General features: G+C 39.6%; 1 protein-coding gene across 5 annotated transcripts in view; it reads right to left on the bottom strand.

Annotated features, from left to right (window-relative positions):
• Nucleotides 1-23,918, bottom strand: part of LOC117214741 (protein unc-13 homolog B-like) — a 371,198-nt gene that overhangs the window by 309,646 nt on the left and 37,634 nt on the right. For all 5 annotated transcript variants that reach the window (XM_033461044.1, XM_033461046.1, XM_033461045.1 and 2 more), the window contains exon 5: nucleotides 2,289-2,412. In XM_033461044.1, coding sequence (XP_033316935.1) covers nucleotides 2,289-2,412 — 124 coding nt within the window. The remainder of the gene's footprint in view (nucleotides 1-2,288; nucleotides 2,413-23,918) is intronic.

Below are 23,918 nucleotides of genomic sequence, written 5' to 3'. Positions count from 1 at the left end.
AATAAAACGAATCTAAAGAATCACTAGGAACTTAGAACTTCAAGAGTTGTTGTCTCGTTTGTAACTTGGGACTATATGACACTCGTATATGTTTGACGCTATACAAGAATCCTGTCCATTACATATGTACACATAACACAATAAGTTTCTTTCCCTTCGTATTTATCGTCTATATCGATCTACACGTTTATATTATTATCTTCTCCGTTATATTTATATCAAACATTCTATATTTTATTTAACCGTATACTGTTGATTTAGGACACTGCGATTGTCATCGCATAATCGCTAATTCATTATTTTCATTCAACCATTGTAAATCATCTTTACACATTCTGTTTCGCCTATACTTTCCATATTTACATCGTATTATAGATACGCGAATACTTCTATTTGACTAAACATTTTCTTCCATCAATTATTACGTTCCGTGGAAGCCAGTAAGTACCCTAACACGCATAAACCGAGGTGTGTAAGTACATACGTATATCCTGCAAGTTGACAGTATCGAGCCGTGTCTGTGCCGGGCATAACGATGCATCGAGCGGCCAATATACCTACGACAGGAAGCGAACAGGCGCCAAACCAACGCCTCGACAAGTTTCTAGACGTACTCAATTAAAAGTTCCAGCCACTCGGACGGAGTGGCGCGGAGGACCGGGTGCACTGTGCACGGGGCAGAACCATTCTGTCTTCATTTTTTCTCAAGTGGATCTACGTCGATCACGAGGAAATGGCACGATCCACTGGCATTTCATTATCGCCTCGATTACACGAGTGCTGCCGGTTACTGCCAGGCAATTTCACTCGACCCCTTAGATTCACCGCTGCAATGCATCCCTACAGGCTTCCACCCTCTTACTCCCCAACCCCATCTCCACCCCACCCCACCCCACCCCACCCGTCGCCACCTTCTTTTAGTACAACTACATCCTATTCCCTTCGTTTAACCTCTGTCTACCTCTTTCTTCCACCGGTTTAACGTTACAGTTTGTTTCCACCGATTACATCGTCTGACACTGACGATCTAGTCAGTGGGATTGGAATACGATTCGATAAGATACTTTGCATGTTAATCGTGTTTGTCAGATACGAGAGTAGCAATAGACGGTTGTGATATATAGGTAAGTTTTGGCAATCGCTGTAGGCTCGACGATATCTCGCACAGTAAAGAGCAATCTACTTGATTCACGTGATCGTACTTGGTTAACGCGTGAAAAGTATGGCGCATATTGCGTGCACCATGATGACGGTTCGTAAGGTCTTCATGTTGGGTGGGCAAGGTGGATAAATGAATAGAAAATAAATCGTGTTATCAATCGTTTGGAATGAATATCATGCAACATTAATTAGGATATTCATCGATTCGTTGTTTCTCGTGTGTTATATTCGAGCGTATATTTTTTTGGTAAACGTACTAATCGATGTTTAAGTAGAAAATGAATTTATGGATCTGCGCAACTTAGAAAATTACGTCGTTGATAACCGTCGACGTTTGTTTTAAGCTAAAATATATTTAACGCGATATCCAATATAATACCTCGATAATCGGTTATAAAGGTATTGTAAAAGGCATTTGAAAAAACAAAATCTTCTTTTGGTTTTTGATCTACATACATGACAACTAATAACCATGACGAAAATTGTGAATGGATCTTCATGGCGAAAGGTCGAACGATTCACTCTACATCGATAACGAAAACGCATTAACGAGAAAGTATTTTCTCTGCTTTTTGTTTTGAATTGTAAAACGATACCTCGACAGGCACTTTAAATTCACAAGCAGCATTTGATTATTTCAAATCAATTGTGTTCTCCCTTTCTCTCTATGGAAGCCTTAGAAAATATCGGAATAACACAGACTGAAACAACGCACAGAATCGATCGACCGAAGAAACAGAATGAACTGCTAAGGATTTCCAATGCCACATCTTTAATGGCTATTAAACATTGATCGAGACTACGGCGTATTTGCAAATCAGAGAGCTTCGCTCACGGTAATATTTTCCATTTCAAAGATAAAAAGTGTCTGCTGCTTCTCCTTTTTTAATCCGACTCGATAATTGAATTACGTATTTATTTTCATATTCGCTTATTTTCTACTCCAATTATTTCAAGAATCTGCGTGACTTTTCTCCAGATTTTCAATATTAATATTCCAATTTTCTATTCATTTATCTGTAATCTGGGGTACATATATACGTTCGCGGACACGTACGCTTACATTCGACAGACATGCTTCCATCACTGTTCTACACCGAATAAGAAGGAATTTTCTGCTAACTTACCGAACGGAAGCTCCAAACGGCAGTCTATGAGAAGCGAGTGGCCAGTTGGCTTTTTCGTGCCGATAATCTCGGCGCCTCTCATCTCGAGCTCCGAATCGAGACTGACCCATTGTCCGGAACCTTCCTACAATGAAAATCAAACATTGGTAACAAGGAATAGAAACGCTACGCTCTTCTATTTATGGAATAATTGACAAGATTAAACACAAAGGGATGCAAATGCGAGTAATCAAGCTTTGCGAGAGAATTCAATTTTAACGTATTGCGTTCCGTCGGATTCCAAGGAAAATACAGAAATTCGAGGGCACGAGAGTATGTCACGCGACGATACGATACTGCTTTCTTCTGGAATGCCATACGCACTCGCTACGCAATGTCCACCGGCGTTCAAAATTCTGTGGACGATTGCTTATTCTTGACACGATCGATTTTAATTTAAAGATTCCGGATAAATCGAATTGCGAGGATTTTATTCTTTGTGATCACACTCTGCATACACTCCATATTATACGCGTGACGTATACATGGTTGTATGTATACATAATGTACATAGAGGATTTAATGTCGGTGGTAGAAACAGCGGCGCAGACTGGTAATGGCCATGTACCGCGACTAAAGGCATATAACACGTGTACATAAATTCTAGAAAGGCCTCTTTCCGTGGCTTCGCCGTTTCGTACTCTCAGAAACGAGCTGCGAAGCATGGCTATCAAAGTGCACGCGCGGCTGTTTGCAAATGGCATGCCGTAATTAAGGCAATTCTCTTTTATCCGCAGCTGCCGCCGGCTGCGACTTACAGCCGAAACGAACACTGCCATGGCTGAGTCGTATTTTTCCAAGTTACGCGGCCCACGTGGACCTTACCACCGTGCCGTTTCCTCTTAATTATTTGCAACGGGATCACGTTGACCAATTAGCCGCCCCTACCGATTTCATCAAAACGATACGCAGCAGGTTTCGCGATTGTTTCAAATTTACCGCCACACGCGTTCCGTTTACGAAATGGGCATGGAACTCGACCGAGATTCTTTCTTATCTTATCCTCCTAACCGCGTGAATTAACTGTGACTGCCTGTGTGTCTGAATAAAAATTTATTCGTAGGAAAATGTGTAATTATACGTGTACATAAAAGTAAGAAAGAAAAAGTCGATAAACCACTACTTCCTTGTGAGAAAGATCTTGGATTTAGAATATTCTGCGTCTCTAGTTCCCAGCGTCGATGATATTTGATTCGAAGAAGCGTGTTAATACGGATAGTGATAAAAAAAAAATTTTCTGAGCGAAGGGAGACCGTCAGCAACAATTCCGCTGAGACGAGTTTAATTCGTATCTGCGTGTTTCCACCAATATCAGTTTCACCGATGCATAAAGCGTAAGTTTGAATGAAACTTGCATGGAACGGTTCCGCATTAGTTTCGCATTTAGATTCGCATTTAGGAGCTTAATCACAACATCGCCGGCATATTGATACATTTATGATTCACAATGTAAACGGAGGTTACGATATTCAAGGGAAGATAAGGCACTTTCGTAAATTTACGCTTCTAACATCGTGATATTGGTAGGAATGTAACGGCGGCGAGGGAAATGTAAATCGAGGCCAATTGGTTTGTTATGATAATACGGCTTTCCATTCAACGGCCTGCCTTTACTACAAATCAACTTACCTGTTTACACCTGTTGTATCAATATTAGACTTCATACTACTGGCGGTGATATTCGACAAAAGTACACGTAATATTCTCGCAAGCTTGCTTATTAATTTTTGAAGATTTAATAAAAAGAGAAGACATTTTTTGGTATATACGAAGAAATTTTTGAGCAAAGACAGACAACGATATTACATTAATAACAATAATTCGACACTCGTCTTTGTTAATATTTAAAGTTATGAATAAATAGCTTTCATTTAGCAAGGATTAAGATTTTACGTCAATGGGCGATCAATCTAATTTTCGTTAAGAGCTTTGCATTGTATTCATGAGCAAAATATGACGTTTAATTATAGAAAAGATACAACAAGTGTAGTGAATCCTTCGCAGCTTGCTATCTCTGCCCTTCATTTCTCATTTCTATTTGTACTTTACTTTCAATAATAAATTTCCTGATATATTTACCTCCGAATTACAAAGTTCGAACTCTTTCGACTAATATTTTCGATTAATATACTAAACTAAATTACTGCCTAGAGATGCGTTACAAATCTACCTAAAAACATAATATAATAACGACAAAAATATCACACTTGCCTAGTTACAAGCTTGCCAGTTACAAGCGGATCGAAAATGCATATGCACTTGCTTATCACGTAACTTGCAACGTTAATAAACATTTTCAGTCAACAAAAAAATGATACGAGGCACGCAAATACTCCGGAGTATCTAATTAAAGATCAGGTTAAAATAAGACGGTCCTATTTTTAATATCCTTAAACGTTATCCGACACGTTATGGCAGCCAAATAGTCAAAAGCAGGTCAACGTTGGAACGTTAACAAATCATTAAAGTTGACCGCAGTCAGTGCACACGGTCGTTACCAAATTAAACTGATTGTTATGCGTGATTACAGAACCGTAAAAAATTCGATAGATTGGCCAGGGAGGAAGAGGCGACGCGACGCTGTAAAACCTCCATATATTTGATCGTTTAAAAAAAGCGCAACCTCAAACTCCAGGGCGGATTTGCGGCTTAAACGCTTGGTGACGGCTGAGCGATCAAATCAATCACGCTCCAGCGAGACCTTTGTTCCCGTTAATTTGGATTTTTACGTGCAGAACCGATCCTTTTCGACAATCTGTACGTATATTTAAAGGCCGTGCCGGCCATCTACTTAATGACATATACGAAATCCGACATAGGAATTCGTTAAAAATTTATTCCAGGTACAGCGATCGAATTGCGTTGCCCAAAGACAAACATTTTTATTCTTCTGTGAGCAATCGACAAAAATCGAAGAATTGAAAATCTAATAGCGGAATGATTTTACTTTAACCATTAACAGTCGAGAAATTTTATCAGCGCAACTAAGCTTAATGTCATATCAGTGCCGTATATGTTAAGTTTCCCATAAGTGGATGAACGTTCGCAATCTACTTCATAGTTGATATCCTAATTTGTTCTAAACGGTGAACGTAAAAATTCTTTTTGTTATTCGATTTTTATCACTCGAAAGACTGTGCCAGTCCTGGACTCATGCAGGTATTTTACGTTTATCGCTTTCTGTTACATTTACGTACTATTACTCCATTATATTATACGAACAAATTTTATGTTTCAAGTAAATTTAGGTATCACATAGACGCAAAAGGTCTATCTTTCAGTCTGCTCTCCGCTTTATCGCTGTAAAATAAAATATTTCTCCGTCAGGAAAGGATTAAGAGTTTTTAAGGAAATTTCCAAGAATTTTCACATGTTTCTACGGAGAAATTCTGTGGATGTATAGAGAAAAAATAGAAGGAGACGCGATGTTTATTTGCTAACGTTCTCATCAAATATCTCGTTTAAGTGAATGGATAATACACGTTAGTTCTGACTCGTGTTGCGAAACAAACAGGGATTATTTTAGGGAGCTGATTCTCGTGAAAGTAAGAAACGTATTTATCCAATCTGTTTCCATAGAAATCGGGCTGTTTATCTAGAAAGAACTTTACGTATATAATAAGACCGGAGAATGAGAACGCTCGTGAGTTATGAACAAAGTACGCAGGAAGACAAGGTCAACGATCACGATGTTTACAATTGTGAACTTCTACTAATTTTACTTCCAAGGATTCGAAATCGAAAGAGGCTTTGTGAATAAAACACGAAAAAAAAATCCAGAGCAAAAATAAATGTTATGTGAAGAAGTAAAGGGAACGAGAAGCGTTTCATATATATAAATATTTTCCTATCGGAACGCATGTAAACCTACCAATGAAGTTATTAACAACATGATATAGTCATGGGTATTATTCCATTAACTAAACTGATAATGAACCACGTCTACTGTGGCTCGTGCTTCGATAGTAACAATATCGATAGGTAGCTACAAATTTCGAGATTTAGGAAAGGGTCGTTTCATTGTTAATGCCGTTGCTCCGAAACTACTCTAATAGATCGCTTAAACAATGATGCCATTTAACGTACTTGCTTAACTGATCGTAGTACGTAAACATATCTATATTACGTGATAGATAAGAGAAAATAAGAAAACGAATTGAAATATAGTTAAAACTTTTGTGGCTAAATATGTCTGCAAATATCTTGTTTTATTCGCAAATAGGAAAAGTATTGTACGCGGGTTAATCGAAAAATTAACAAGAATACCACAAGGTAACAATATTCCATAATATATACGCATTAAGTGACAATATAAAAACAATATGACTATGACTATGATATCACGATACAATCACGGTATAGGGTACTAAATTTCTTATGAAAGTGGAATTTAGGGTATAATTATGTAATTTTGGAGCATTATTGTGGTATTCTAATGGTCGTAACGATCTTAATAAATTCGATAATCTACGATCTGAGAACGCTGGCAATCTAGAAACCTTAACGATGCTGTGATATTAGGATATTATAGATATGAAGCCTCTAATCTCTGTGACCTTGATACTAAGGGGATCTTGAGTCCAAGGTAGACCAAAAGAAAATGTGACCCCTGATAAGGTATGAATTTCCTACGAGACAGGAAGTCTTCGACGTCAAGCTGACTTCTAGGATATGGTAACCCAAAGACGAAAATGATCTCTTAGTGTTTCCTGGAATAAAAGAAACTTTTTCAACACATGAATAAAGATCAAAATAACCTCTAATCTGATGTAATTCTGCCCTAAAAGCAGATCTATAAAATTACTGTAATTTCAGCCTTGGCTTCAGTCAAAATAACCTCCAAGGACTAAAGTAACTTGAGTGACAAAATTACTTCGAGATTAAAGTAATTTCCAGACTATAGTATTCCAGGAACCAAGGTGACGTTACTACCAACGAGATCCCATAGGAATAAACTGTTCTTATCTAAATTGATTCCGAAACAGTGTGAACGCTAAAGTTAAATTGATTTTTGTACGTTAAGAGGAAATAATATTCTCCTGTAAACAATCTTTTTTACGAGAATAATAGATACTTCCCATATCTTGACCTACGTTTTATTTCAATACAGCTTACACGATAAGGAGCTAGATGTCTAATATGTATGTATGTGTATGTATGTATATATAGTATATCCATAACCCTGTCGTAGTGTATAACTCTATCAGCTTGAGTTTTCAATAATATCATATTTCCTTAAAAGAACGTATGTTTAGTACGATTAAAACTTATATTTGAGTGTATGTACGTATATTTTCATCGTAGATAAATACCTCGTGATTTCAAATCTTGTCATCTGACAGTAGAAACGCGCCAAATCCAATGTTTCGCTCCCAATCCAAAACTCACATGTTACTATTACGGGAAGCTACTTATCCACACTTTCGTTACAAAGATTCTGATATATTTATCGTTAATTCAAAAAGTACACACCAAGTTGCTTGTTAGGAAATTTGAAACACCGTTATTCGCTTCACACGCACCGCGTTTCACATCTCCATCTTGGATTCTAGCTACAATCGCTCTATCTATCGGAGAAAGTTATAACAGTACTGCTTAAATACGCGGCAAATTTGAATAATGCGGCATAGAGTTTTCAGAACGTCCGTGTTGAAAAATTTGTTATATTACTTTTTGAATGAATCGTATTTCCGAATGAATGTATTTTTAAGAATTCTATAATTATATACACATGTAATTGTATATGTAAAATTCTCTTTTAAACAACCAGGTATCAATGTTACTATTCTAACACGTAGTAATTAATATTTGATATTTAACAAGATCAAGCATAAATCGTTATTAAAAATTTGCTTTTATGAACACGTTATTAGTCATATGGTCATGAAAAAGTGAGTTATTCACAGCTGTATAATGAAAAATTTTAATAACCCGCGGTGCATCTGCAAATACCAGAATAAGCGTCAGATAACGACTCAACGTAATTTCATCAACTATAAACGTGTTTTATTCACGCAATTAAAATGCACGAAGCCACACTGTTTGGTATTTTTAATTCTAGCTTCAAAATTTAACTGATCTTTTTAGTAAAGCAATTTCCATTTCTAACTATACGAATTGATTTCTATTGCATCAATGAAAATGAAATGCCGTAGAAAAATACAAAGTATAATCGTTTTTAATGCAATCTCGCAGGAATATAAAAATAGATATCGCGATAGTACGTACTAACGAATGCAAAGAAATTCTCTCTGTGATCTTCGCGGAAAAACAAACCGGCAATTCAAAGTTGTCGTTATCGCTTAGGAAATTATCTTCAATTGCAAAATTATTTTTTTGCTTGGTGCTATAGAAAAATCAACTGAGGGAAATACAATTACGCGAACGATCGTTTCAAGCCTTCTATTAAAATCTATTGACCGTCGAAATGGCAGTAAGTCATGTCTGTATGATATATAGCGAAAACGTACAAGCAACGGCTATTGATTTTTCTTGCATCTCAACTGACGTAAAATTTAATTTTCCAGATTGGACATGAGACAGACGAAAGGATGAAAACGTTGCTCGAACATCGAAAATGAAAAGCGATAGAATCTGTAGACACGATGACGGGGATACGGAAAACAGGAAAGTCAAAAGACAAAGAGAAGGCGCGCTAATCAAAATGTCTTCTTGTTCGCGACATCTTCTCCAGCTTCGGTGACAGATATAACTCATTATGCTCATTATGCGTATTGTTTTTATCGTTGTACAAGATCGATCGACCTACACTCCTACCGCTCACTTATCTCTCTTTCTCTCTTATTCATAGCAATATTTGCAACTAATTTGTCCGTACTACGAATATAATCATCCGACTATCTGCTTACAGCTGTTATAAAAGTATAACTTTGTTTTCGTTTGGGATAGCGGCGTTCGAGCCGAGAGGACCGACATTTCCGAGGTGGCCGTGGTAAAAGTGCAGCGCCGCTATCTTGGCGAAGATTCGTTCCAATTAATTCTATACGATTATGGTGCTATCAGGGAGACGCAAATTAGGTTAGCAGTCACGGATGGTGCTGGTGTGACGCACACTGTGTCCCTTCTGTTCCCATTCCGGTATCAATCTGTTTCCGGGCAACCGAGCCCAATTATAGCGACGACCACGTGAGAAGAAATAGGAGATTGAATGGGGAAAGAGAGCCACGAGGAAGATGTACTCGTACCGGCCGCGGCCTACAGCGGCTACAGCTACATAAAGTGGAAAAGTAAGCGAGCCGATCGATCTGTCGTTCGCTCACCAAACGAATATGTACTTTCATCAGGCGCCTTGATTTCTCAATATGATTTCTCAACGAGTCCCCTCGCCGCACAGGAAACAAGTTTTCTCCAATTTATCGGCCGTCATTTCCGTTTCCTTTGCCCTTTCCTTTCTCGTTCGGTCGTGCTAGCGCCACAAGCAAAACGGCCCTTCATCGCGTTCCTTCTATCCAAATGAACTCGGTTGGTCCGAAAGCTGGCCAGTCGTTGAAAAAAGAATTACGGAATCTAGCAAACGATGATATTGCAGTGCAGGGGATGTGTATAAAATGAGACTGAAAGCATGTAAATTTACCACGCGAGAATTATTTGGATCGAACAAATATTCATGTTAGTTCAATAATACGAATATCCATATTATCTAATCAATATGACAAGTCGTTTGAAATAGCAATGATATTCAAACAATTGATATTATGCCGTTAATTTATTGACTGAACGAGGTATTAGGATTATACGCATAGTTTTGATGATCGTGCGAATCGAAATTATTTAATTAGTCATAATTGAAAAGAAATTTCTGACCTGGCTGATGAAATAATGTAAGTATCGTTTTATTATCTTTTAGCTTTTTTACAGAAATGGAGCATGTCTTATGTGAACAAACTCTAAAGAAGAATGTAATCGAAATATATTTTTAGAAAATTAAATTTCTACGTGCTTTCTAACGATCCATTCACTTACATCTTATTTGCGTGCAGTATATCAATCACTTTACACAAAATCATTAAGTATTTACCGAAAATACTTTCGGAAAACAGATTCTATCTCTCGCAAAACAGAAAGAAAGCGCATCAATAAATCCTGTACGATCATCGATATGAACGTTTCGCAACCATAAAAAAATCACCAGAAAATACCAATAAATTTCGATAAGTGTCGTAAAGATCGTAAAAAGGTCAAGCTTAATAAAAACCCAATGCATCGTAAATCCCGAACAGTTTTGTCATAAACACACGTTATATCTTGATTCAAGGTATCACGATATACAAGAGAGTAGGCGACACGATTCTTAACGTCTATCGCATTTCTCTCACTTCTCCTTCCGCTTGTATCTTTTTTGCGAACTTACTGGTGACACCGTTAGCGTGGTTGCGATGGTGGCCGTGTCACGTGAATGTAAAGATTCGCAATGGAACCGGGCCGGGACAAAAAGAGAATTACAGTCGCAACGAAGGTTGACGTTGGTGGATACTCGCGAATGGGACAAGACACCTCCGCAATTAAGCGCAACGACACAATGACTCTCGAGCTGACTAGAAATGATTACGAACGTCAGGCTGCGCCGCACGAATTCATCGCGCAAGGCGAACGAATACGACGATTTCCGTCTCCGTCAAGGGAGATATCCGATGAAGTATATTAATGACGAAGTTCCCCCTCTAAGGGAGGATTTCGCCAAGACAAACATGGTGCATCCTTCAATTTGCTACAGGAACGAAGAAACGCGATAATGAACGTTCCTTCGAACTCTTCGTCTGTTTGCGACGTTTCTTGTGAGAAACGTCGTTAACTCGGACGCAAGTATGTTTAGTTGGATGTTCTTTCGGCTGGAAAATTTAATGCTCTGGGAAAATTACGATGTAGTAAATTGGAGGAAACGTCGTTTAAAGATGTCGACGGTAAAATTTAAATTCGATGCTGTTAGCATGATTCGTCGAAAGAAAGTGCCGGCTAAGATAAGCTTCGAAGCTTAGGAAGCTCTATTTTACCTGTTACGGCAGTACAGCGATGCTGGCTATTAGTTTGAACGGAATATATACATACACGTACATATATCTGTGTCGAGAAACGTGTTCAAGGACTGAGTTTTTGTAAACCGCGAGTTCGTTAATTTTTTGAAAATCGAGACGACGTGTAACATTGGAATTCTGACGCTCAAATAAGTTTAAAAATTTAGCTGCGAAAAACTAGTACCATAAAAATGCGGTATTATTTCTTTGTAGACAGATTAGTAAACTGTGGATATTTATGGATTTATAGGAACAAAGATAAACAAATATGCATAACATACATAACATAACATAAATATTCGAAACAAAGTACTGTTTATGACGTTTAGCAATTAAAACAAATACTTGATTTACGTTTCTTTAATCGTATTCATAATAATATAAAACTGTACAAGCATCTACAGTCTACTAATGATAAATGATAGAAAAAGGCAAACCGAGAATGAGACATCTGAAAAAAGACTAATAAAAAATGCCCCCATTGATGAACGCTGCTATTACCCGAAATAAAAACAACTTTTAATCGTAATTCGATTTATGGGGCAATTTTCTTAGAATCGAGGCATAGCGAACATGTGACGTCGGATTCCAGCAAGTCAGGTGGAAATTGCTGTAAATATAGCGCGATGGGGATACCAGTTGCCTATTTGAGCGGAATACGTGTATATTAATCACGTGAATCCGAAGACACGAGCTCCTACGTCTGACGTTTGCAGGCCTGCATCTACTTACAAGCACATTTGTTACGGGCGACAAGACCGACGATCTGTCTGACATATGCAATGGCAGTTCTCCTTGCGTGCTAGCGTTATTTCGCTCAGCTTGACGAGAAATGTAAATCATTAAGGGGCAAATGATAACGGGTTTGGTTAATTAAGCGGGGAATTAAAATTCCATCCTGCCTCTTTCTTTATGTTAATTCTCTTTGTATACTTGATATCGCTGATTACAATGGACAGTCAATATCGAAGTCCTTGCTTAAAAAAATTATCTGTAGGATATCGCAAACTGGATTAATCCTGATTCATGCAGACATTTTATATTTATTCGATTTCAAGTTACATTTGCGTACTGTATATTCTATCAATTTTATTTTTATTAAGTTCATTTAATTATTATATCGAAGTAATTTTAAACGTTGATTAGACTCTACCAATACTATTTCAAATTCGTCGCTCCAATGGAAACAAAATTCGATCGTTTGACACATAGAAGATATATGAAAGGGACTATAATTGTTCCATAATTGTTTAGACATCTGTCACGCAACGATACCGCAAAACTGATACTGCCAATGTTACATGGGGATAGATAAACCGCGATTACTCAATCAAATTCCCGGCTGTGGCTCGGCACGATCCGCCGTGGCATAACGAGCGTCGGTCAAAAAAGAGGGAACGAAAGAAGAGTTAGCCGATGGTCGTTCGTCAATTTCTCGAGTCAACAATTCGCATATCGAAGGCACGTCAATCTACGAAGGAAGAGCAAACAGGTAACTCCAGCTAGAGTTTGCTCGCTACAAATGAAAATCCAGCCAAAGATTTGACCTCCTGGCAAACCTCGTTTAGCCCGTATCCAGGTAACGAGCGTACACGACGAGGATCTACTCGACCACGTGTCGGTCAGACGTGATTTCTCGAGGATTAGAGAAACAATTTAGTGGCGTCCACTCCTTTTTGTTTCGAGAGGGGCAAGGAGACGAAAAGTGGGAAAGACGAAGATGAGACGAAGGAAGCAAAGTCGATCGATCCGTAATTTCCTTTCACTCTGCTTTCACTAGCTGGTTAGCAAGGAATCATCCATCAGTCTGAGATCTTCCATGGATCACGAAGATGAGCCTGGATCTTTTTTCCATCAAGCTCAGATATACCTTGACCTCTCGACGTTTCTCTTCTTTATCTTCCGCCGAATGTTTATACACGCGGATAGATCCGGGCAATTTTTTTCACAGAAAGCATTCATGGGTGCGATTAGCTTCGAACGTGGTTCTGTCTTAATCCTCAAGCGCAATGGAACGCATTAAAGAAGCACCGAAGTATCCCCGATTAACGACAAATCCCTCTTTCGGTGTAACGAAACGAAACGAAGGACGACATTATTGACGGAGCACCGCTCAGCGAGATTTTAAGTCGTTTTAATGAAAATGTAAATTCCGGAAAGTAATCCTTTTTGACGAAAACCTGGAATCACTGGAAGATCGATTACTCTATCGGTACAATTCCAATCGATTCTCTGGAGTGTCAGTTACGGAATCCGACCATAGAGATTCCTCATAGTTTTACTTGTCGCTTCGTTCGTTTCGCTAATCTCGTAATATACACTAGCATACGTACGACGTACGAGTATGTATATTAATCATGAAACACGAGGGATCCGGATTATCGCAATAATTTCACATGGACGCTGGCTCTGTAGGAGAATGAAGATATTATTCCAGTCATTCGGCAAGTATTCACCGTTGACGTGGAGCGAAGGGGACGTTGGAGCGGCGACCGGAATTCCTTTCGGCAGCATACCGTTCGCGTTTGAACTTTCATTTTCAAGACCTGACACGTTTCACACAGTGAAATCCGCTCGTACGCGCGGGCAAAGCTTTCTTCGACTGGTAAAATCAAGGATTTTGTCGCTACCGCGACGTATGCAGCCCCGAAGCAGCCAGAAACGGCAGACCGTCACCGCGTGGGACAGGAAAATGGAGGCGGAGGGTGTTGGTAAGAGCTTTGTCAAGCCTCTGTCAGAAAGGAGTGGGCGTGCACGAACACCGGTTACCGCTGATCACTAATACAGGCGAGGACGAATCAACGGTGATGTTTCATCGTCATCCCTCTAGAGTTACTTGACATACCTCAGTCAGCGCATTTCTAATGTGAATCGAACCGGTCGTACGTGGATCTCGCGTGCAGCTTTATGAATATTTTAAGCCGGGCTTGACCCAGATTGTCCTCGCAACAGGAAAAGCAACCTGCCCTCGGCTTCCACTCACAAATCTCGCTTCATTCCTCAGCTTTTACTTGCCCTCCTCTTCTTTCGCCCTTTCTTTCATTTTCCATGTTTGCCATGCCACATCTTCGCCCCTTTTTCTGTGTTCGTCATCGCACCTTTGTTATCCTTTCCATCGTGTACGCGTTACCGCATCCTTCATGTCATCTTCCTTGTTCACCGTTTATCAGTTAACTCTGGCTAACTCTGTCTCTCTTTCGCGCATCGTCTCTGTATCTAGCGCTCTTCGTATTATCGCCGTCTCTTTCGTTCCTCCGCTATCGTACTTTTCTATTTTCCTCGTTTCCTCGTTTCGTTCTCCCTTTCCCACCAATTTACACCTTTACGCTAGCCTTCTATCCCTTCCTTTCTCCTCGTCTATCTACTTTTGCCGTCCTCTTTTCCGTCAACGCAGCTGTCGCTAGCCCTGGAACGCCAGGGTTGTCGATCGATCGTCCAGAAATATGAAGGAACCAGTTTGCCGGTGATTCATCAATCCTCTTTTCGTAACCACGACCGGAACATTTCATAACTCGGATACGGACGATCGTAACTACACGAATGCGTTCTCGCGGTTTCCACGATGAACTTCGACATAGAATAGAATGGGACAATGGCAAAGACAATTAACGCAGCAAACAGAAATTTGTTACGAATGTTTTCCCTCTGCTCCCACGATGAACGTGAACCGTGATGCTTATAACCACGTACTCTCTGTTTGCGAATGTAAATATATTTCGTTTTTTATTCAATCAACGTTTACTTTTCGGGAATTCTCTCCGCTCGATGACTTTTAAATATCAAACGACGATACGTTCGAACGATTTTCCCCAGTAAAATTCCAACTGTTTACTCGACAGTTCTATTTTTCTCTCTTTTGTGCGCTGTTCGCGACTGTGCGATACGAATATTACGAAGAGAGGGGGAAGCGCGTGAACAAATCCAGGAAATCTTTTGCGAAGGTCGTTGCCACACAAGTCCAAGCTCGAATGTGTGCACGCAGCAACATAACGCCGGCGTAAAGCTACGTGAACCACGTCGCCTTGGCTTCCCCGACTGTTTCATTGAGCGTTGCGAGCTGGCTATGCGCCAAGTGACGTCACAGCCAGAAGACACTCAGGGATTGTCAGCGGTGATGTGGTGATGGAACCGTGAAGGATATCGTTGCCAGGGAACAGAGCTGCCGATAGTGGTGCCGATAGTGGTAGCTTCTGTATGCCACTGCCTTCCAGCTGATTTCAGAGTCAAGAAAACTACGGGAATGCCACCTTTAAAACGCAACTCTTACTCGTGCTACTTCGTAATTCAATTTGCTCGATTCTCAGAGAAATTCCTGGCAAATGCAGCGACCAGGATCTTTCCCTTTCTTCTTCGCCTAATCTCTGTTTCTAGTTTCCTATCCGTTGTTGTTTCCTTTGCCATTTCGAAAAAAAAGAAACTTGACTCGTCGATTACTGGAGTAATCTTTGAATCAATTTCAAAAGTCGATAGAAGCATTGTCGTCTCTCCGATGAAGAATTTTCGCATTTCTGTTATTTTATGGCGGCCATCGTACGGTCGTAAAACCGGATATTGCGTTTATAACATAGCTGGTGTAATATAGGAAAGCGTTTAATATCCGCGAAGTAGCCGCAGCGGGTCTTTGTTTCCGAGGATCGTATTAACCGAGAGGATTTCGCGTGTATCAACGAAAAATCGAAGAATATCACTCGACTCTCTCCTTTCCGATTAAATTTATTATCCCATTTACTTGGGCCGTTAAGAACGATCTTAAAGATACAGGCAGAAAGGAATACCTACATGGACAATAAAACGTAGGTATACAGCGTGATTATTGCCTATCGTTTGCTCGGACGCTTACAAGAAGATTACGACAAATCTGTGCAAGATGGTTGCGCCTGCCAACCAAAGAGCGACACGAGTATTCGAATGTGTATAAAAGAGGGGGTAGCCAACTCGCACGTGACTGAATTACACCCCTATCCGAGGTAAGGCTGCCCTCTAATTTAATTTGTTCGATCCTCCCGTCGAAAGACAAGATGCACTTGGTGCACTTCGTGCGGAAAAAAGCAAACAGGGCCTTCCAGTTTTCGCTTCCTTTTGTTTTAAGCTCTTGCGCTTTGCAATCGCCACTATTCGTCGAATCCGATTCACCGTTTCAGTCGGTTTACGGCTGCATTTCAAATTCACCGGCGCTCGAAACGTCGTCGCGTCCCATTTAAAGAGCAGCTTCTCTACGCGTCAAAGCGACCTCGTGAACCTTGCGATTCTATTTTGACTTCATTAAATTGGGTCTCGTTTTAAAAATATTGATCGGCTTGCGGGAACGGGATGAATATTATTATAACTCGATATCCTCGTTACCGCGGACAAATTAACCGACCGAATAAGTAGCTGAAAGGAATATCGAGTTATTTTTAATCGAAGATCGATATTCGGTTATGCAATTAACGTTTCTCCGCGTTCTTTATTTTCCCTTTTTTTTTTCTTTTATATTTAAAGAGGATAAGGAACGGCGAGTAGGCTACACATCGTGAAAATGTTGAAACGAGAAACGGCGAACAGGGATGAGAAGTTCTCGAACCAAGTATTCTAATTTCACTGACAAAAAGAGAAAAACTACGTTTGTTGAATGCAAGGATGGTCACGCCCTCGTTTCTTCTGTTCGTCTCTGATAAAGAAGCCGTCCAATTTAATTAGCATGAATTCCCTTTTATCGTCGTATGAAAGTGCAGTGGACCGAGTCTCGCGAACGAAGAAAGAACGGTAGATAAAGGAATTCTTCGGTCGAAATTTCTCGCAGGAAAATATCTTACAGGTTCAAGAACCTCGGGGAATGGCCACTAGGATTCGTGACGTAATGGACCTTAATTTCATCGTGGATTTCACACCTTTTGTTTCGAGAATGATGTAGAGAAAGGAATTAGACCTTTGGCGATTAAAAGGATCTCGAAGAAGAAAAGAAAAGGATAACGAAATTAAACGAAGGAACTGTTTTGGCTGAATGATTAAAATTCTATTATTAAGACTTTCTTGGAAACTTGAACCGATAGTCAGGCGTAATAAAATTCATTCGAATACACCGACAGAGATGTCTCTGTATAATTTACGCTTTCACATAAATCACGCGGCTTTTAATGCAAAGGGACGATACATTACAAAACGAATGTTAAGATTAGAAGTACGATAAGGAAATGTAATTTTTCCTTCTCTCGCCATCGAGACGCGTGAAAACAATCAATCCGGCCGCCGCCATAAAGAAGGTATCCATTTGCCAAGTAAAATTGCTCCACACGACCAATTTGTCATACGACTTCTAAGTAGCGACCAACTTACTTTATATGCAAATCGATATCACCGAGTTTCCCGGACTGTGTGTTTTACGGAACGAAGAAATAGCCGACAAGGACGATGCGAAAGATAAGTGAAATTATGTTTCCAAGTATCGTTAACATTCGCTGTTAATTATTAATAGCTATTAATTAGCATAATACGAATTGTAAATCCGCGAGCGAAATGAGACGAAGCGTAAATAGCGGAGGCCATCGTCGGACACAGTTTTTTTCGCTTTTTCCGACGATTAGTCGGCCATTCGATTTCCACGGGAACGAGCGTTTTCCTTCCGAATATCGAATCGATCGCGAACTGGAACAGAGACCCGATATTTTTGTACGGAACAATGGAAACGACTTCTGTGACCACAAACGGAACCTTTCGCGTGCAGACATTTCGTTCCTTTACGAGTTCGACTTCTACCTCATTGTGAAACTTCGATCGTTCTCCGCTCCGCTCGACGATTGCTTTCTCGCATTATTTATTTATTTATTTATTTATTTATTTCATATACGGAGACGAACTGCCATTAGCGTAAAAATAATCTGCAAGCACGTAAAGGACGCCAATTGAAAAAGAAAAAAGTATAAGGAAAAAGGCAAGGAAATACAAATATAGACGATGTGGAAAGATAAGATATAAAAGGAAGTTCACCGTCCTCCTCCAAAAAAAAAAAAAAAGAAAGAAAGCTAGGTAACGAACAAAGAGAAAACGGAGAAATGGTGAAAGGAAGAAATAACTTCCTAGTCGACGAACGATCGATCTGCGCGTACTATGACATTAACAAGAGGAAATCTAATTCTGGGATCGATTATGACAGGCTGTAAGCTGTAAGCCTGTTGTAGTTCGCAGTTCACCTGTGTCACCAGAGTGAAAGCGGACTCTGCATATAGACGGGCCAGTCTACCGTGTTTCACCGGTAACACGATCCGTTGATGTGATTTTCCGATTTCCGTTGATGAAAAGGCCAATTACTTAAGCCATTGTAACCTTTCTAAATGTGATTCACCGCTAAATACGTTTTCTCTAATTGTTCTAATTGTTTTTATTAATCCCATCGTTCTTGTCAACGATGGTTATCTGCAAAGTAGTAAAGAAACGTTTCGCTACAAAAGTATGATAGAAGAAACACGGAGTATGAAATCGCGTTATACGAGCGAAGCTAACGGTAACGCTGGCATCGCGTAATTACACCCGCGATCGTATCGTTACTCTTCTAAATTAACAAGAAACCATCGATATGGAGAAGATGAGAGATAAGGGAATCGGAACGAGATAGATCGGATCAGATGCTACCTACACTCTCCAATTATCGACGAATCGTGCTCAGGGTAAAACTGAATCGGGAAAATTCTCGATCTCGCTAATCGAAAGGTTAATACGTGTATACCATCATTGATAAGTATCGCTTTATAATCAGTTCGCGTTAACGGTAATCGAATGCTACGGAAATATGAAAATCAATGAATTGATAACTAAAAGCAATATTTGCTATACTATACGAGTAACTGCTTGTGAATTAAAATTATTTATTAAGCAGTTTCGCGTAAACCAGTAACGTACATAATTTATTCATTGGAAATACCTACATCGCTGTACGAATTAATCGTGGCGAGATTTCTATCATTTTTGGACAACCATCTTCATCATAGCACAAATATTTTAGGAAGTGAAATAACTTGAACAGTAATTTCAAAATTGTATCCCGTATATCCTTTCGAAGATGTACACTCGGGCGTACACACGTGTCTCGGGCTTCGAGGTTCTCACGATTTTCAGGACGATCAAACATCGAACTCGATCGAGATGAAGAAGCTTTTGTCGGCGGCGATCGAATTAATTCTCGAGCGAGCAGAAACCAGCGATTTCCTCGAGCGGAACTTTCAAGATATCACATTTTATTTCCCCGATTCGCGACAGTCACAGAGGCAAACACTGGCGTCCACCGGTAATCGCATTATCGACCAGGTTTGGACCGATGCACAGACCAAACCGGTGCAACGGCGACATCATGAAGGCTAACCTGAAACTCGTTACACACTTCCATCCGAACGTATAACCGGCGTCAATTGATCCGAGGTTCGTTCCATGTGTAAACACTAAACGCTCGTTTCAGTTTCATTTCACGTGCACCACCGGACATGTACGGCGAGCTCTGCGAGAATATCCAGTCATTTCGATGATCCACTCGATGCCACGCGCGATATTTGGTCGATCGGGAATGGACCAACGCTTCTACGAAACAAACAGCCGTAGCCGAATCAAACCGTTCGTGCAACGCTCGATATCGTTACGTTTCTTCGTGCGCGTACCCTTTGTTACTCTGTGTTTGCCGATTGTTCACTTATCGATCTCCAAGATTATTTGGAAATAATTCGCGGTATCCGATGTGTAATGATGAAACACGAATGGCACGTTGATTCGAAGTAATTATTATGTCGATACTTCGCGCTTTGCTAATCGTGAAAGGAAACAGCGTTTGAGAGAGAAAGCGAAAAGCAGTGGAATTGCTGCGATGGATTCTCGAATGCAAAATAATATTTTGAATATCGATAATAAGTTGAAACATCGATGGAGATATGTAGTTCGCTATCATTCTTAATTTTAAGATTCATAAATCAAAAGTAGGGAATTGACGGTGGAAACGAGACTAGTTTTCTTTGCTTGCTTATGTAGACCGCGCACTACTTTTGTGGCTTGTATAAAGGAAATTCGAAGGAAAACAGAACTCTTTGGCCGTAAAATTTTAATGAGAGCAGCATCGTCGCATATTACCCGCGCGAATTTGCAAATTACGTTTGCGCGGAAATTACGAATTTCAGCCTGCGCTCAGCCTATTGGCGTAGAAAACAGGAGGAAATCTGGTATAAGGTTTTCAATGTAATGTAAAACACACAGATTGTTTGTTTATAACGAACAGATACATAATTCCATACTTCAATAAATTTTTGTCTTTTTTACCAGTATGTCTTTCCAAGTTATGTCGTAATTTTTTTATCTTTTACTGATTTCCGCCCACAAGAATGTTCGATGCAGTTAAAATCCGGAGACTTTGTGGGGGCGTATGTTACACATATTGTACGATAATTCTTTCACGTTCACAATTCTTTCGCGATTCCGACCGTGTTTGACTGGAAGTTATTGTTATGTTGAAAAGAAAAATTGTTTGATAATCCGAATTTTCTAGCGTTGTCTTTTAAATTATTTTTTTTAAATATTTCAAGATTTATACGTGTCTAGAATAATATTCTACAAATACAAGCTATGAAAATAAGATTCCCAGTGCCATTTGTAGCCGTACACGCAACGTCACGGAATCATCGTTATGCTTCATAGCAGGACATAAATGTTTAATATTCGTTTCTGAATTGGCTTTGCTCCAGACATGCGATGTCCATTCGATCTAAATACATTGTATTTCCTTTCATCTGAGAACATAATTTTATCCCAGAAAGTATTATAGTATCTTCGTTCATAAATTACTTCGTGGATTTTAAACGCCTGGCTTGATTCTTGTTAACGAATGGTTTCTTGGAATTCCACCATGGAAATCATTGCGTCACAAAATTCTGCGACATAATTTCCTCGCGAATATTCTTCCCGAAGTAGTTGGCAACCATTTGAGTAAGCTTCGTAGCCAAGATATTTGGATCCTTCTTTATTTCGCGTATAATAGCTTTTTCTTTTCTATTAGTTAGTGTCTTTGACCTGACAGTACGGTGCTTTCTTGTCACTATTACTTCGCTTTTTCGTTTTTTTGATAATATAACGCATCGTAGACACACTTCCGTTTAATAATTTGGCGATCTGCTTATATGATTTTCCATCTTTGTGCAATTTTAATATCAATTCCCTTTCGAATTTCTGGTATTTTCGAACTCATTGTCGGTACGCGAATTGATATTATTCACAGCGTAACGAGAAACTCACTACACGATGTTTCCACTTCGTATACAAAAGCATTGTTTATTCGCTTAATATCTAGACGTTCGATTACTTTCCTGACCTTGTTTCTGTACGTCATTGTAACGAATGTCTCATAACATCCCACAAATGTTTCATAACATTCGACGAATGTTATCGAATTCGTCCCAAATTTTAGATATTTAATTTTGATACGTATATCTTATATTAGTTGTAATATTGTTTTAATAACGAGCGTTTGACTATTTTCTTCAGCCACTGTGATATATATATGAAAGGATATATAACGAGAAAGGAAAACAGCTGAAAACCTTAGGCGATCGTAGAACGTTCGTTCGCGTCATGACTCAAGAACTTACAATTAGAACAAACACTCTACTTTCGCACCTCTCACACTTCGAACTAAACAAATACTCTTTTCTCATACGTCCATTACTCTGCTCCAAACACCCTTAACTCGTTCGACAAAAATTTCACCACTTTCTCACAGTCGTGTTACTACAACGAAAAAGAGATCGATACTCGGGATAATACTCGATGAAACTTTCTGAATGAAAAAAAAATACTTTTTAATGAAAAACTGATGTGGAGAAGTAATTCCCATAAATTCGATGAAATCGTTCTTAACGAAAAATGAGTATCGAGAGATGATTCATACGAACGTAGCGACAAGATATTTAAATTCGAATTAAAATAATCAGCAAGTAAATAGAAAGATCTCATTTTTCATCCGTGTTATCCGTTAGCACACTGCGGATGCTCGTGCAAATTCATGTTTCTATGAACACGACCAAAGAAACGGAGTCTAAATAAAAATTCGTTTTACAACCACTTTACTTACGTTAGTACATTTCGTATGCCTAAGCATACTAGATTTACATTTTTGCACATTTAAATTTCTCGTAAATGCATAAACATCAGCGGCCTATTTATTAATATACATTGTGTCCTACGCGAGTTTACTATCGCGATACCTGGTACGAAGTGGCATAAAATCTCTTACAGAAGCCTACCACGACAATGTATCGTGTCACCGATCTATCCACGGGATTTTTTAAACCGGTCGTTTGCACACGTATTGCTCCCTCTCTTTTTTATGAGCAGCATTCTCGATCAGTTACACTCACGCGATGCCATTTAAACCTGTCAGCATGCCGTATGCCGGTGTATACCGTGCCTTATATCCCATGCCCTTATTTTGCCACGCTTCCTTTTTTCTTTCCTCTGTTACAAAATCGTGCAAAGTTTATGCTCGATGGAGCGCGATCCCGCGGCGTTTACGGGAAAGTCGTTTGGAAAATAACAGAACGGGGAAGGGAGCGATACGAATAAAGAATTCGCTGTGCTTTTGACGTCGTTCTTCGACGAATAGCTGCCTTTAGTTCGTGCTGACGTATAAACAATGAATCGAATCTCTGTTTCGCCACAAACCTACCAGTCCTTTGTAATAAGAAGAGGTCCAAGATCTCGCCCGATGTACTAATTACACCTTGCATGTCGATCGTGTCTGGTCGATGTTCCTTGAAAAAATGACTCCCTCGTGCCCCAAGTTAAACGGTAAACAGTGCACGGTTCGAGGTATCGGTCTCCAGAGGGTGATTAATTCTTTTTAGCAAATCCGTGCAACATTACACACGCTGACTTCGTTGACTTGAAAACTAGTCACCAGAAAAAAATTACCGCTATTTCACGTAAGTGTCGCGGGATTTCTGCCTGACGTGTTGTATCATCGATCAGTCGTAAAGTGGAACTCGTACGCTTTTAAACGTCTCGCTACTTCGCAATCGTGTTCCTTCGCGCCTAGTTGTATCTACACCGATCGGAAGATACCGCCGCTTCGCGAAACAATTCAACCAGCGCACCGAGCGAACATGAGAAATATATACGTACACGGTTAAGTATCGGTAACACGTTTAGATCGTAAATCTCGAATACCATCGATTACGATTTTGCAAATTACTTCGTGGTAGCTAGTACGTACTATTTTTACCGAAGAACCGCAGCTTGCCTATTCTCCTAGTTTCTTAACTTTTTCTTTTTTCGTTTATACCGGCTTTACGTCAAATACGTCGTGAACGAGCACGGGTTCATTTAATATACACGACGTCGACGTACACGCGAAAATCGAGTTCATATCGTGATAAGAGTGCCACGTGCACGGAATATCGAGACACGCCGCTTCTAATCGATCCTCGAATATTACGGACACCCACTCCCGTTTAGGAGCTGTGTACGTCGAGAGTGTAATCATGATTTTACTGTAACCGCGTCTCGGAAATATGACAGCGGGGTCGCATGCATGTTTAGAAATTAATCTGCAGTG

This window comes from Bombus bifarius, unplaced genomic scaffold (genome assembly GCF_011952205.1).
Source record: "Bombus bifarius isolate JDL3187 unplaced genomic scaffold, Bbif_JDL3187 scf7180000009243, whole genome shotgun sequence".
In the NCBI taxonomy this organism is placed as follows: Eukaryota; Metazoa; Arthropoda; class Insecta; order Hymenoptera; family Apidae; genus Bombus; species Bombus bifarius.
Note: the sequence above shows the minus strand (reverse complement) of the source record. Positions and strands in the feature narration are given on the sequence as shown.